This window comes from Hyperolius riggenbachi, chromosome 4 (genome assembly GCF_040937935.1).
Source record: "Hyperolius riggenbachi isolate aHypRig1 chromosome 4, aHypRig1.pri, whole genome shotgun sequence".
NCBI lineage: Eukaryota > Metazoa > Chordata > Amphibia > Anura > Hyperoliidae > Hyperolius > Hyperolius riggenbachi.
Window position 1 is genome coordinate 57,146,506 of NC_090649.1, and position 16,028 is coordinate 57,162,533.

At 45.3% G+C, this 16,028-nt stretch overlaps 1 protein-coding gene across 6 annotated transcripts in view; it reads left to right on the top strand.

Annotated features, from left to right (window-relative positions):
• The window catches only part of NCOA1 (nuclear receptor coactivator 1), a 712,820-nt gene that overhangs the window by 684,342 nt on the left and 12,450 nt on the right, over positions 1-16,028 (top strand). For all 6 annotated transcript variants that reach the window (XM_068280070.1, XM_068280071.1, XM_068280073.1 and 3 more), the window contains 4 exons: positions 2,333-2,653; positions 5,043-5,144; positions 9,285-9,699; positions 12,839-13,013. In XM_068280070.1, coding sequence (XP_068136171.1) covers positions 2,333-2,653; positions 5,043-5,144; positions 9,285-9,699; positions 12,839-13,013 — 1,013 coding nt within the window. The remainder of the gene's footprint in view (positions 1-2,332; positions 2,654-5,042; positions 5,145-9,284; positions 9,700-12,838; positions 13,014-16,028) is intronic.

Consider the following 16,028-nt stretch of genomic DNA (forward strand, 5'->3'; position numbering starts at 1 on the left):
AGCACATCCTTCTTAATGTGGCCATTAATGATCCAATCTTTTTCATATCATTTTACAAAATCTATACATAAGGAAAAATTGATTGGTTATATTGAATGCATAATTTAGGCAGTCTCTTAAGGTGGCCACTAACGATCCAATTACTAGCGAAAAACCGTTCGAACAATCAGATAATTCTGATCGGAAGCGAAATATCGTAATATATCCTTCACTACACCATCAACGAACCAATCTTTGCTTCCTATCTATCACAACCAACAAGAAAATCCAAATCGACTGCTTTTATAATCATTTGTAATCGATTGTGCCCATCTTATTTGCAACCAATCCGATCAGAATTATCTGATCGTTCAAACGATTTTTCACTAGAAATTGGATCATTGGTAGCCACCTTAATGCTACATAGCAATAGTAAGATTGGATGAAAAAGATTGGATCATTAGTGGCCACCATCAACGAAAAGCAGCTGTTTGCTCACTCCCAGCCAGTGTGAAAAAGAATCCCAGGGATGTCGTACTCCAGTCCTCAAGGGCCGAGGGCCGCACACATTTGTGACACAGCTTGAATTAATTGCTGGGACTGAATCAGGTCCATCAGGTAGAACACATTTCTCCGTCCATCCTAAACACTGGCATGGATTGGATATGGCCAACGAGGACTGGAGTTCTAGACCTGTGCTTTACCAGTGTTCCCCAACCCTGTCCTCAAGGCCCACCAACAGTGCTTGTTTTGTGGAAATGCACAGAGGTAGTTTATCAGCTCTGCTAAGACACTAATTACCTCACTTGTGAATGTTTGTGGTTTTCTGCAAAACATGCACCGTTGGTGGCCCTTGAGGACAGGGTTGGGGAACTCTGCTTTAGACGCAAAGCCATTCAGAGGGAGAGTTATTGCTCAGCTGAAGCCACGCCTCCCTGCTGAGGGATAGCCTATGAGGGCTGTCAGTCTCCAGCAGGGAGGTGTGGCTTTAGGCTAATGTACAGAAGACAGCAGGCGGGTAGAACTTGATAAGGATCTATAAATTGGTTCAGTGGTTGTTTTCTTCTCTTATTTATGCAACTAAACTTGGTGTTTTCAGATAAAAAAATGCAGACTATTTTCTATTAAATGCATTTTAAAATAACTGGTGAAAAAACAACAGATGTTCAGGTCCTTTTTCTAGACATCTCTAATGCAGAGTGACCTGAACAAGACAAAAGGTGAAAAGAAAAAGATATTAGTAATAAATAATGGCACAATATATAGGGCTTGATGCACGAACCACCAGTAAATGTGCTGTATGCAGGCAGCGCACAGCAATGTTACCGGTTGTATTGCCAGCAGGGTACCGCGTGTTGTGCAATTAGCGCATCCCTTGGTAATGGTAAATGGGTATTGTGAGCGTTGCTAAGGTAAAAATGTAACGCATGTTACCTTAGCAACACTCACATTACACATGTACCATGGGTTGCGTTAACTGCATAAAGAACAATACTCTGCTGGCACCGCTGGTGTGACACGGCTGTCCCCCTGAGAGGCACAGGAGCGATTGGTTGTCATAGGCTGATGCCTATGACAGCTGATCGTGGTGATTGGCTGGCGGGGGGAGGGAGGGATGGAAATAAAAAAAAATAGTAACTTTTTTTATTTAAAAAACAAATCCAAAAAAATCAAATAAACAAACATGTCGGCAGGGTTCAGAGCCCACCAGCAGAAAGTTCTGTTGGTGGGCAGAAAGGGGAGGGGGGATCTCTTGCGTGCTGAGTTGTAAAGCCCTGCAGCAAGCCCTTAAAGCTGCAGTGGTCTAATTTGTAAAAAAAAAAAAAAATACCCTGGTCACTAGGGGGGGGGGGGGGGGGGGGGGAGTAAAGCCTGTGGTCCTTAAGTGGTTAAAGACAAAAAAATTTTTTAAAAATTGTCCGCGATAGGGAAAGTTTCCCTCACTTCCTGTCCCTGAGACCTCTGCAGACTTTCATGAAATTAAAATAAACCCTGTTGGTCTAGGGAACAGGAAGTTGATGAGTGGTCTAACATATCCCGGTAGAGAGATTTGCCTACTTCCTGTAAAGACAGCAAGCGAAGCAGTAAGCAAAGGAAAGGAGTGGGATACAAACAGTAATAAAAATCCCAAACTGGATCTAACCTCTTTCCTCACTATCCAGATGTATTTTTACTCAGAGGAAGGGAACTACACATATTGTTGTAGAGTTGAGCTGTCTCCTGTATTCCGGGCATATACTATAAACTATACATTTATAAGACCCAGTTTCCTGATATATATATACCAATCATTTGGTGGTTATAGGCAACCTCCTTTCTTATGGCGCTTTGTGTTTCTTGTCTCTCTGCACAGGGAGGTGGCCTGGATGTTGTCACAGACAGGTTTGCCCAGCAGCCTCCTGTAGCTTCAGTCCTGATGGATCAGAAGACTGGTCTGTATCAGCAACCCTACCTGACTGCCTCACCCAATCCGGGCCTCTCTGGACCCTTCTCCAGCATGGTGAGACAGAAGAGCACGTTTGGGCCTGTGCCAGTCCAGGTGCCGCCCCCTCCACACCGAGGCGCCTTTCCCAACGCCATGAACATGCAAGCTCGGCAGGCGATGGCCCGGACCGGAACCGTACCCAACCAGCTCCGACTGCAGCTGCAGCAGAGGTTGCAGGGACAGCAGCAGGTAACACGTCATGTGATCTGGTGTGGTGACATGAATGGAGGATGCTCTGTGATAGGCCGCAGAACCAGCCGCTAGTATGAGATCAGTGGAATATGAGTTATGATTGGATACTGTGGGTTTCTATCTATCTTTCTCAACCTAATCTCCTTACGGGTGTCTGAACCAATCCGAGATTAGGTTGCCAAGCAGGGCCGAGGGATCACAACAAGAAAGAAGAGCTGGTCACTTGCAAGTGGGAAGCAGAATCTCAACAGTTGTCATGGCAAAGAGAGTCCATGATTCTTGTAGTAGCCACACCTCCCTGGTGACTAACAGCCAATGAAGAGGCCGTCTGTAAATGAGGGGCGTGACTGAAATAAGAGTCAAACCAACCCTCCTGACAGGGACCATATATCTGCAGATTCCAAGTGACCCATGGGGGAGGAGTTAAATATCAGGTGGGAGGGAATTTGAGAAGGATGAATGCTGATTACTGCCTGGCTACCAATTGGTAATTTGCAACATCGCAACTGCTGAATGTTTGCACAATTAGTGTTGTTTCTCCCCCCTCCCCCCCCCCCCCCCCCCATTTATAATAGAATTTGTATGTACCGAAATCTGATGATTACAAAAAGCCTGAATGAACTGGAACTTTAATGGTATTAGAGAGAGAATGAAAAATGTTGATTGAGCAATGCAAGGATTCTGTACATTATTTCATACAAGGAAAATGTAGGGGGAAAAACAGGAAATATTCATTATCATAAAAAAGACAACATCAGCAGAATAATGTACAAAGCACAATCCAATTAGTATTCTGGAACATAAGAGCACGAAATAAGCACAAAAGTCTGCTGTCCGCTTAAAAAGAGGGTCTGAGGCCTTCCAAAAGTCCTCTTTTTATTTGACATTTATGTCAAGCAGTGTAAGCATAGCTAAAACGCTGCATTTCCGCGGCAGAACGATGTAATTAAAGGGACTCCGAGCAGTGCAGAAACTATGGAAAGATGCATATCATTTTAAAGCTCTCTTTCTCCTCTTTCCAATGATATATAAACCACCGCCCTACACCTTTTAGTTTTTGCTATTTTCGCAATTGAAATTGCCGCGGCCGCGATTTCAATCGCGAAAATAGAGAAAACTAAAAGGCGCAGGGCGACGATTTAGGTGTCGCCAGAAAGAGGAGAAAGAGAGCTTTAAAATGATATCCATCTTTCCATAGTTACATTGTATTACACAGGACGACACTTTCCCCAGTGTCAGCAGCTCCATTCAGCAGAATGGAGCTGCTGACTTTAGGAAAAAGTCGCCCTGTGTAATACAATGTAACTATGGAAAGATGGATATCATTTTAAAGCTCTCTTTCTCCTCTTTCTGGCGACACCTAAATCGTCGCCCTACGCCTTTTAGTTTTCTCTATTTTCGCGATTGAAATCGCGGCTGCGGCAATTTCAATCGCGAAAATAGCGAAAACTAAAAGGCGTAGGGCGGCGGTTTATATATCATTGGAAAGAGGAGAAAGAGAGCTTTAAAATTATATGCATCTTTCCATAGTTTCTGCACTGCTCGGAGTCCCTTTAAACCCCTCAAATGCACAGGGCAAAATTCGGGGCTCCTTCCTGGTAGAGGCAGAGCTTTGTGCAGTAGCTCTGCCTCTGCTAGCGTCAATCCCCGCTGATCTCCACCTCTCCCTGCCCCCTCTGTCTTCTTTCACTGAGAGGGGCAGCAATCAGCAGAGATTGACGCTAATGGAGGCAGAGCTACAGCGCTAAGCTCTGCCTCCCCGGGTAGAAAAATCCACGACCTGGAAAGTCATGGAATTTTACACCGGTATTTGGGGGGTTTATACACAACGTTCTACGGCAGGAATGCAGCGTTTTAGCTCTGCTCATACTGCTTGACATAACTGTCAAATAAAAAGAGGATTTTTGGAAGGCTTCAGACTCTCTTTAAAATATATATCGGTACTTATAAATGTACATTTCTCCAAAAGTAAAATGCACTATAAATTCATTATTGCCTATGTTGCTGTCACTGCCAGGTTTTATACTAGTCCATCTCCTCATGGGAAATTCTCATTTTTTTTCTTTATTTAGAAAAACAGTTACTGAACTTCAATTGCTCAGTCCAACTGCCAAAATAGCATGCAAGTGAGTTTGGGAATCTGACATATTTGTATAGATTCTTTCCAGGGAGTGTTTTTGTAAAGAATAAAGTTAATACTTCACTGTATCTTTGTTCATTTGACCTGACTATGACAGCTGATTCTGGAAATACACCCCCCTTCAATATACATTGATCTTTATTGTATTTTGCAAGAGGACCTGTGAACCCCGTTCTGGGACTGTGTGGTTAGCCAATGTCATACAGTGCTTTTACCCATGTTTGTTTTGTTTCAATCACATTTCAGATTATGCACCAGAACCGGCAGGCCCTTCTCAGTCAGTTTGGTGTTGGAAATGCGGTACCTATGAGCATCAGGCCGGGTCTGCAGCAAGCCATCGCCTCCCAGGTAGGTGTTGTGCGCCAACAGGCCTGTTTTTTCCTTCGAATCAGAGATTGTTGCAGATGGAATAAAGCAAATCAAAAAGTCTTGAGCTTCCCTATTGGTGGGTGAAACCATCTATCAAAGTAAAGGACCAGTAGGGAGATTGATAGATCAGTGGGTGGGGACCTCCTCCTGATAGTGTTGGGCGAACACCTGGATGTTCGGGTTCGGGAAAGTTCGCCGAACATGGCCGCAATGTTCGGCATGTTTGGGCCGAACTCCCCGAACATCCCGCTTTTGGGGGCCCTATGGGGTCGCAGGCATAAGGGGGGAGCATGCCCCGATCGGGGGGGGGGGGTCGGAAATTCCCCCCATCCCCTCCGCTAGCGCTCCCCCCTCTGCCCGCTTCCCCATACAAAAGTTTCAGGAAGTACCGGTCCGGTGGTAGTGGGTGGCTGGCAGTGGGCGGCACTGTGAAGTGAGTGACTGAGGAGGAGGAGTCCGGAGAGTGACGCGTTGAGGGAGGCCGGGCAGCGGGCGGTTCAGCAGTAGTACCGTACTACTGCTGAACCGCCCGCTGCCCGGCCTCCCTCAACGCGTCACTCTCCGGACTCCTCCTCCTCAGTCACTCACTTCACAGTGCCGCCCACTGCCAGCCACCCACTACCACCGGACCGATACTTCCTGAAACTTTTGTATGGGGAAGCGGGCAGAGGGGGGAGCGCTAGCGGAGGGGGTGGGGGAATTTCCGACCCCCCCCCCCCTGCGATCGGGGCATGCTCCCCCCTTATGCCTGCGACCCCATAGGGGGGCAGTATTCGGCCGAACAGGGGCCCTGTTCGGCGGCCATTTAGTAGTTTGGGGCGAACCCAAACTTAAAAGGCCGAACACCATCAGGTGTTCGGCCGAACGCGAACATCACCCGAATAGGGTGATGTTCTGCAGAACCCGAACAGTGGCGAACACTGTTCGCCCAACACTACCTCCTGACACTAGATGATTTCCTCCTGACACTCATAGCAACAGTACTAATGTCCATATCTCTAGAACACAACATTGTGCAATAATGCAGCTTTCACTGCAGATACTGAAAGTCTGATCATGTATTTTATCATCTTATGTTCAGATTATTCATCTCAGCCTTACCATAGGGTAATTGAGGAGTGGTAACTGCTAGGTATAAATGTATGTTAGGAGCAGTAGGAATGATAGGTACATGTGGATAGGAAGGATGATATAAACAGGCTTTGGACAGATTAGTGTTAAAAATAATTAGTGTTGAGGTCAGACTAGTTTTAGGAACAATGGGGATAAGTAAGTGTTAGGGCCCGTACACACGCCTGACTAAGGCAGCCAATAACGACCGCCTCAGCTGATAGGCTTGTGTTGCCCTGTCTGTGCCGCTCCCCAGCCTGCCGTGTCATGTCAGGTATGCGCCGCTCTGTTTTCCCTTTGTCGTCCCCCTCCAGCATAGCAACAGAAAGCGTTGTCGGCTACACAGCTAACATACGGCTGTACAGACCAGACCAATGTTGTCGCCCAAGGGGATCGGGTCGTGATCCCCGATTGGCGACATAAGTTAAGAGTTGTGTACGCACCTTTAGGGAATCGGAGTTTGGAATATCTAACTGCTGTAAGATCAATCGTACTGTATTTTTGATCAACTTTTACTGAAAATAGATCAAAACTATTGATGAGAGCGGACGTAACACCTCCATTGATTGGGGGGAGAGCAGCATTAGAACGAAGATCTATAGCTTTGAACTGCGTGGAGAAGTGCAGCACTGCAGTTCAGTTGATTTTCAATTGATTTCACGCTGACGTCTATTGAAAATTGATGTGCTGTAGTGGTAGGAATCGATCCCTCTCCTTGATGAGAACACGGCTGCGCTCGTACTTGAAGAGGAACCCCGATCAGACTACCAACAAGCCCTGGTCAGTAATCTTCAATAGGATTCTGGGCATTCCCTCTTCTTTGGCTTGGGTACGCTTTAAAGAGGAGCTGTTAGGTATAGGATCTCAGAGAAAAAAACACATATATCAGTAGCTAAAGATTGGCTGTACTTACATTACATATGCATTTCACTGTCCACGTTTGTACTTCACAGAATTTTTATATAGTATTTGCAGAGAATGATGCTTCTGACAGCTCATGGCAGGTTCCATGTTTGTCTGTCTCCTATGAAGCCAATTGTGATGTCATATCCTCCCTGCTTCCAGATGATTCGACTCACAAAAAAGATCCTAATGGACAACACTACTGTGCAGTGAATATTAATTAGCCATGTGGCTAGGAACAATAGCGGACTCATGCAGTATACTCTAATGGAACATGTGCCCTGTGATTTTTTCAGTGCTGTGAGTTTAGGCTGCTGTTAGAAGCTGCTGTAACATGAGCCTGTAACTTCTCACTGTGAAAGCAGCCTTAGGGCGGGATAGGGAAATGAAGGGGAGGACCCAAGGTAGTGCAGTGGGGAGAAGAGGCAGCCCCAGAATGCTTTGCAGTATCTGTTATGCGTCCTGCTGGCCTCCTTAGGCACTTGGGAATAACAGCCTTGCTGTTCAGCACACATCACAGTAAGAGAGATTTTTTACTTCAGTATTGCCTTTTTGGCTTCCTTCTAAACTGTTTAACACAGGAGAATAGAGGTTTAAATTAGCTTTTGCAGCCTGACAGTTACTCTTTAAATGTGCTTTAAAGAGACTCTGAAGCGAGAATAAATCTCGCTTCAGAGCTCATAGTTAGCAGGGGCATGTGTGCCCCTGCTAAAACGCTGCTATCCCGCGGCTAAACGGGGGTCCCTTACCCCCCGAAATCCCCTCCGTGCAGCCGGGGATCTCTTCCTGATTGAGGCAGGGCTAACCGCCGCAGCCCTGCCCCACACGCGTCTGTCAGCGAGTATCTCCGCCTCTCCCCCGCCCCTCTCAGTCTTCCTTCACTGAGAGGGGCGGGGGAGAGGCGGCGATGCGCCGCTGATAGACGCACTGTGAGGCAGGGCTGCAGCTGTTAGCCCTGCCTCTAGGAGCAGCAAAATCTACGACCAATTTAGCCGCGTGCCCCTGCTAACTATGAGCTCTGAAGCGAGAATTTTTCTCACTTCAGTGTCTCTTTAAGTCCTAATGTTACAAAACAATTGATACCTCGGATTAGGGGAAACAGTCTTAGTACACAAGTCAATAAATAATATATTCACTTCTAGTCGATAAAGTATATGGACGACATTCTTGAAGTGAACCTCCGGAACTAAAAATCTACTGAAAAGGCTTGGTGTTTCTTTAACAGTTTCACAGCATCAGAACTTTGTTTTTCTTACCAAAGCATAATTATTAGCTGCATTTTTAGCTAAGCTCCACCCATCAAAGAAAAAAAGCCCGGGCTTTTTTTCCCTTGATGCTGTGCAGAGCATGATGGGATTGCCTATGTTGTTATTCACGTTGCCTAGCAACTGGGAGTGGTGCTCAGGACACAGGACAGTTGGAACTGTGTCTCATGCTCCCTGTCACCTCCTTTCAACCAAAATGATGGCTGCCATCATGAAATCAAACATTTGCCTGTTCTTTTAAAACAGGGTGGGTAAGAGATTATATTACCTATCTATTTAATTAACATAACTAATGTAACTTAATGACAGTATGTTTGTTTAGGCTGGAGTGCCTCTTTAAATTGTCCACTTATCTGAAGTGAATTCTTCTCCCGACTTACCAGAAACGGCTGAAAAATAATCAAACTCTCTCAGCCCATTGGACGTAAATATCAATCTTCTGTCTAAGGTTCTGAATTACTGCACTGAACATTTTTAGCTGATTCTTGACCTATCTCGGGAATTAGAGCCAACAAAAGATCTAGATTATGTGGGATCCTATCAAAGATGCTATGCCCTATCTGGTGGGCTTTTGCATTGGTAGTCCATCTACTGGTGATGGCACACGTGGACTAGATGCCTTTTATAGAGCAGACATTTATATAGACATGAATTGGGAAAGGCATCCGTTCTTCAGCTGCTGTGTGGCATTGTATAATCATGTTTGCGTAGTGTGAAATATCTTTTATGGTATTACTAGAGCTTAGTTGTGCAAGCGGGTCACTGCCAGCCTCAATAAACACGTGCTTTCACGTTAGGAAGTGATATGTTACTGATCATGTGTGCTTTGATCTCTCTGCAGCCTCCACTGAATGCTCAGATGTTGGCTCAGCGCCAGCGGGAACTGTACAGCCAACAGCACCGCCAACAACAACTCATGCAACAGAGAGCCATGCTAATGAGGCAGCAAAACTTCGGCAACAACCTCCCTCAAGTAGGGAGTCTACCCGTCAACATAGGAGCTTCCCGGCTCCCACAAGGCCCTCCTCAACAGTTCCCTTACCCTCACAGCTATGGTACAAACCCTGTCAACCCTCCCCAATCCACCAGCCCCTTCTCGCCACTGGCCACGACCCCCGAGGCCGCCCTGCCCAACCGCACAGGGGCTGGCAGAGGCGGCATGGTGAACCGAGGCATGATGGGAAGTGTCGGAGGGCAGTTTGGTTCTGGGATGACAACTCAGATGCAGCAGAATGTGTTTCAGTACTCAACAACAGGTATGTGTGCCGTTCCATGGGTGCAGCCTAACTTTATTGTAACAGGTTTTATGGTCCTTCGGTTAGATGTTTTTGAGTGGTTGTCTGAAGCACAGTGATGAGCCCATGCTGTACCATTGTGGCTATGACAGGTTTCCTTAAAGGATACCCAAACTGACATGTGACATGATGAGATAGACATGGGTATATACAGTGCCTAGCACACAAATAACTATGCTGTGTTCCTTTTTTTCTTTCTCCCTGAAAGAGTTAAATATCAGGTATCTAAGTGGCTGACTCAGTCCTGACTCAGACTGGAAGTTACTACAGTGTGACCCTCACTGATAAGAAATTCCAACTATAAAACACTTTCCTAGCAGAAAATAGCTTCTGAGAGCAAAAAAGAGGTAAAAAGGGGAATTTCTTATCAGTGAGGGTCACGCTGTAGTCACTTCCTGTCTGAGTCAGGACTGAGTCAGCCACTTACATACCTGATATTTAAGTCTTTCAGGCAGAGAAAGAAAAAAAGGAACACAGCCTAGTTATTTGTGTGCTAGGCACTGTACATAAACATGTCTATCTCACTATGTCAAATGTCAGTTCGGGTATCCTTTAACCACTTCAGCCTTCAGTCGTTTTCACTTTATACATCCGAGCAATGTTCACCTCCCATTCATTAGCCTATAACTTTATCACTACTTATCACAATGAACTGATCTATATCTTGTTTTTTCTGCCACCAATTAGGCTTTCTTTGGGTGGTACATTTTGCTAAGAGCCACTTTACTGTAAATGCATTTTAACAGGAAGAATAAGAAGAAAAACGGAAAAAATCATTATTTCTCAGTTTACAGCCATTATAGTTTTAAAATAATACATGCCTCCATAATTAAAACTCACGTATTGTATTTGCCCATATGTCCCGGTTATTACACCGTTAAAATTATGTCCCTATCACAATGTATGGCGACAATAAGTTTACAGCCATTATAGTTTTAAAATAATACATGCCTCCATAATTAAAACTCACGTATTGTATTTGCCCATATGTCCCGGTTATTACACCGTTAAAATTATGTCCCTATCACAATGTATGGCGACAATATTTTATTTGGAAATAAAGGTGCATTTTTTCCGTTTTGCATCTATCACTATTTTCAAGTTTAAAATAAAAAAAATAGAAATATTTCATCTTTACATTGATATTTAAAAAGTTTAGACCCTTAGGTAAATATTTACATGTTTTTTTTTATTGTAATTTGTTTTTGTTTTTTTTATATTAAACATTTTATTTGGGTATTTTTTGGGAGGGTGGGATGTAAACAGTAGTCTTAGAGTGTAAATGTGTGTTGAGTTTTATTTTTTTTACTTTTAGTTGTAGTTTTACTTTTTGGCCACAAGATGGCGGCCATGAGTTTGTTTACATGACGTCACTCTAAGCGTAACATCTGCTTAGAGAGACGCATGGGGGACGCAACAGCCAGAAAAAGCGAAGCTTCTGAGAAAAGCTGTCGCTTTTTCTGCGGGGGAGAAGAATCAGTGTTCGGGCACCATAGCCCGATTCACTGATTGCCAGGCTAGCGAACCGCGGCCGGGAGTGTGCGAGCACGCGCACGATCGCCCGCGGGTGCACGCGGACGTGCACATGGCTTCCTGGGCGTAGCTAGTACGTCCAGGAGACCAAAGTAGTTAAAATAAGAATACCTGTAACCTCTATTAGCCTAAATTGGTAGAAAAACTGCCCTTTTTTTTACAATAAAAAAAACCATGGGGGACCCACAAGACACCAGGTACGCTATATGAGGGAGGGGGGACCGCTAGACACCAGGTAAACTGTATGGGGGAGCGAGGGGGGACCACTAGACACCAAGTAGGATTTATGGGGGAAGGAGGGCAGCCACTAGACTATCAGGAAACAATCTATGGGGGAGGGCAAGGGGACCACTAGACACCAGGTACACTGTATAGGGGACCAGGTACACTGTATAGGGGAGGGGGGCACTAGACACCAGGTATGCTGTATAGGGGACCAGGTACACTGTATAGGGGAGGGGGGCACTAGACACCAGGTACACTGTATAGGGGACCAGGTACACTGTATAGGGGAGGGGGGCACTAGACAGCAGGTACGCTGTATAGGGGACCAGGTACACTGTATAGGGGAGGGGGGCACTAGACAGCAGGTACGCTGTATAGAGGACCAGGTACACTGTATAAGGGAAGGGTGGCACTTGACACCAGGTACGCTGTATAATGGACCAGGTACACTGTATAGGGGAGGGGACCACCAGATACCAGGTACACTGTATAGGGGAGGGGGCACTAGACACCAGGTATGCTGTATAGGGGACCAGGTACACCGTATAGGGGAGGGGGGCACTAGACAGCAGGTACGCTGTATAGGGGACCTGGTACACTGTATAGGGAAGGGGGGCACTTGACACCAGGTACGCTGTATAGGGGACCAGGTACACTGTATAGGGGAGGGGACCACTAGATACCAGGTACTGTATAGGGGACCAGGTACACTGTATAGGGGAGGGGACCACTAGATACCAGGTACTGTATAGGGGACCAGGTACACTGTATAGGGGAGGGGACCACTAGATACCAGGTACTGTATAGGGGACCAGGTACACTATATAGGGGAGGGGACCACTAGATACCAGGTACTGTATAGGGGACCAGGTACACTGTATAGGGGAGGGGACCACTAGATACCAGGTACTGTATAGGGGACCAGGTACACTGTATAGGGGAGGGGACCACTAGATACCAGGTACTGTATAGGGGACCAGGTACACTGTATAGGGGAGGGGACCACTAGATACCAGGTACTGTATAGGGGACCAGGTACACTGTATAGGGAGGGGACCACTAGATACCAGGTACTGTATAGGGGACCAGGTACACTGTATAGGGGGGGTGCACTAGATACCAGGTACTGTATAGGGGACCAGGTACACTGTATAGGGGGGGGGGGCACTGGACACCAGGTATGCTGTATGGGAGAAAAAAAGGGGGGACCACTAGACACCAGGTACAATGTATGTCCTCTAAACCGAGGTGTGTCTCATAGTCCAGAGCATCTTATGGTCTGAAAATATGGTACTTTTAATCCCATTGTCATAGCGATAAGGCAAATCTGTATCACCTGCAGGAATCAACCAGCAAGGGGATCCTACGTTCGCTCCATCGCTTAGCCCCACCAGCCCCCTAATGTCTCCTCGCCTCACGCCATCCCAGAGCCCCATGCTCCAGCAGACACCCTCCACGCCGGGATACCAGTCACCTGACCTGAAGAGCTGGCAGCAAAGCACGCTGGGAAGTTCCAGGTGAGAGGGAGGAGGCACCACACATTTTATACACAGTAAACTGATGAGAACACAGAACATCTAGGAGTTTGTAATATCACTCATTATTCACAAACACATCTTTCCAGTTGCACAAATTATATCTTACTCTATTAAAATAACTGGAAATAATCCAAGACTTAAAGGACATGTGAACTGAGAGGGATATGGAGGCTGCCATATTGATTTTCTTTTAAACAATACCAGTTGCCTTGCGTCTGGCTGATCTTTCATGAATCAGTAGTGTCTGTATCACACACCTGAAACAAGTATGCAGCAAATGCAGTCAGACTTCAGTCAAAGCACCTGATCTGCTGGATGCTTGCTCAAGGTCTATGGCTAAACATGTTAGAGACAGAGGCTTAGCAGGACTGCCAAGCAACTGGTATTGCTTAAAGTGAACCAGAGACAAAGCACCCTCATGTATTTTACCATATACAGGATCTTCTCAAAAAATTAGCATATTGTGATAAAGTTCATTATTTTCTGTAATGTACTGATAAACATTAGACTTTCTTATATTTTAGATTCAGATACACACAACTGAAGTAGTACAAGCCTTTTATTGTTTTTCTTATTGATGATTTTGGCATACAGCTCATGAAAACCCAAATTTCCTATCTCAAAAAATTAGCATATTTCATCCGACCAATAAAAGAAAAGTATTTTTAAAACAAAAAAAGTCAACCTTCAAATAATTACGTTCAGTTATGCACTCAATACTTGGTCGGGAATCCTTTTGTAGAAATGACTGCTTCAATGCGGCGTGGCATGGAGGCAATCAGCCTGTGGCACTGCTCAGGTGTTATGGAGGCCCAGGATGCTTCGATAGCGGCCTTAAGCTCATCCAGAGTGTTGGGTCTTGCGTCTCTCAACTTTCTCTTTACAATATCCCACAGATTCTCTGTGGGGTTCAGGTCAGAAGAGTTGGCAGGCCAATTGAGCACAGTAATACCATGGTTAGTAAACCATTTACCAGTGGTTTTGGCACTGTGAGCAGGTGCCAGATGGTGCTGAAAAATGAAATCTTCATCTCCATAAAGCTTTTCAGCAGATGGAAGCATGAAGTGCTCCAAAATCTCCTGATAGCTAGCTGCATTGACCCTGCCCTTGATAAAACACAGTGGACCAACACCAGCAGCTGACATGGCACCCCAGACCATCGCTGACTGTGGGTACTTGACACTGAACTTCAGGCATTTTGGCATTTCCCTCTCCCCAGTCTTCCTCCAGACTCTGGCACCTTGATTTCCGAATGACATGCAAAAGTTGCTTTCATCCGAATAAAGTACTTTGGACCACTGAGCAACAGTCCAGTGCTGCTTCTCTGTAGCCCAGGTCAGGCGCCTCTGCCGCTGTTTCTGTTTCAAAAGTGGGTTCACGCTTCCATCTGCTGAAAAGCTTTATGGAGATGAAGATTTCACTTTTCAGCACGACCTGGCACCTGCTCACAGTGCCAAAACCACTGGTAAATGGTTTACTGACCATGGTATTACTGTGCTCAATTGCCCTGCCAACTCTCCTGACCTGAACCCCATAGAGAATCTGTGGGATATTGTGAAGAGAAGGTTGAGAGACGCAAGACCCAACACTCTGGATGAGCTTAAGGCCGCTATCGAAGCATCCTGGGCCTCCATAACACCTGAGCAGTGCCACGGCTGATTGCCTCTGTGCCATGCCATATTGAAGCAGTCATTTCTGCAAAAGGATTCCCGACCAAGTATTGAGTGCATAACTGAACATAATTATTTGAAGGTTGACTTTTTTTGTTTTAAAAACACTTTTCATTTATTGGTCGGATGAAATATGCTAATTTTTTGAGATAGGAATTTTGGGTTTTCATGAGCTGTATGCCAAAATCATCAATATTAAAACAATAAAAGGCTTGAACTACTTCAGTTGTAGTGTAATGAATCTAAAATATGTGAAAGTCTAATGTTTATCAGTACATTACAGAAAATAATGAACTTTATCACAATATGCTAATTTTTTGAGAAGATCCTGTATAAGTAGATAAATACTACTTCTACTTACATAGCAGATGTATTGTGCTATCCACATAATGATTCCTGTGAATTTTATAAAGGAAAAGCAGAACATCCTATTCTAGGCAGTGGCCATCTTGCTAAGATAATGCTGACCTCATATCCTCCCTGACTCTTGTCCCCCCCGCCCCCCCTTCTCTTGCTCATTGTGTATTCATTAGCTGCCCTCCTCCCAGAGTCTTCAGACACTCCCACTGAGGTGTATACTAACAACTGCACTGTCTTTTTTAGTTACACATCCAATCACTGAGTCACCTCAGCCTTGCTTGTAAACACAAGTAATCAGAGGGTGTTTCTGATAAGCAGCTAGGCAGGGAAATAAATGGAAGAGGATGAATATATTATAGATAAAAAGAACTCCCAGTATTCAACTCTTTGGCACTAGGGCCAGTGCTCCTAAAGTATGTGATAACTACAAACCATAACAGCAGAAAAAGTTTAGCAAGTTATCAATGCAGGATTAGTATCTTTATCACTTAATACACTCAGACCAGTTGCTGTTGAAATTAGTTTTTTATGGTGACAATCTCGCTTTAAATTTACCCAGCATGCATCTTCTTTCCTCCGTCCCACGGCGCCTCCCACGCTGCGTTCCAAGCCGCGTCACATGACTACAAACACTTCCTCCTTCAACCCGGAAAGAGGAAGTGTTTGTAGTCTCTTGCCTGCCGCTTGGAACGCAGCGTGGGAGGCGCCGTTGGATGGAGGAATGAAGATGCATGCTGGGTAAGTTTAACCCACTCAGCTGCAGTAATTAGGAGGATGAAATCCGAATAAAACCCATCTGGATTTCATCCGTTTTTTATCCGTCGCTCATCACTGCAACACACATCAATAGGATCCTGAGGCTTGCCTCGGTCACATGAGTGCGCTTCTGTCCGCTTTTCAGCAACATGTATCAATCTGTAACATTAATGTGCGGATAAAAAGCGGACAGAAGAGGACATAGGGC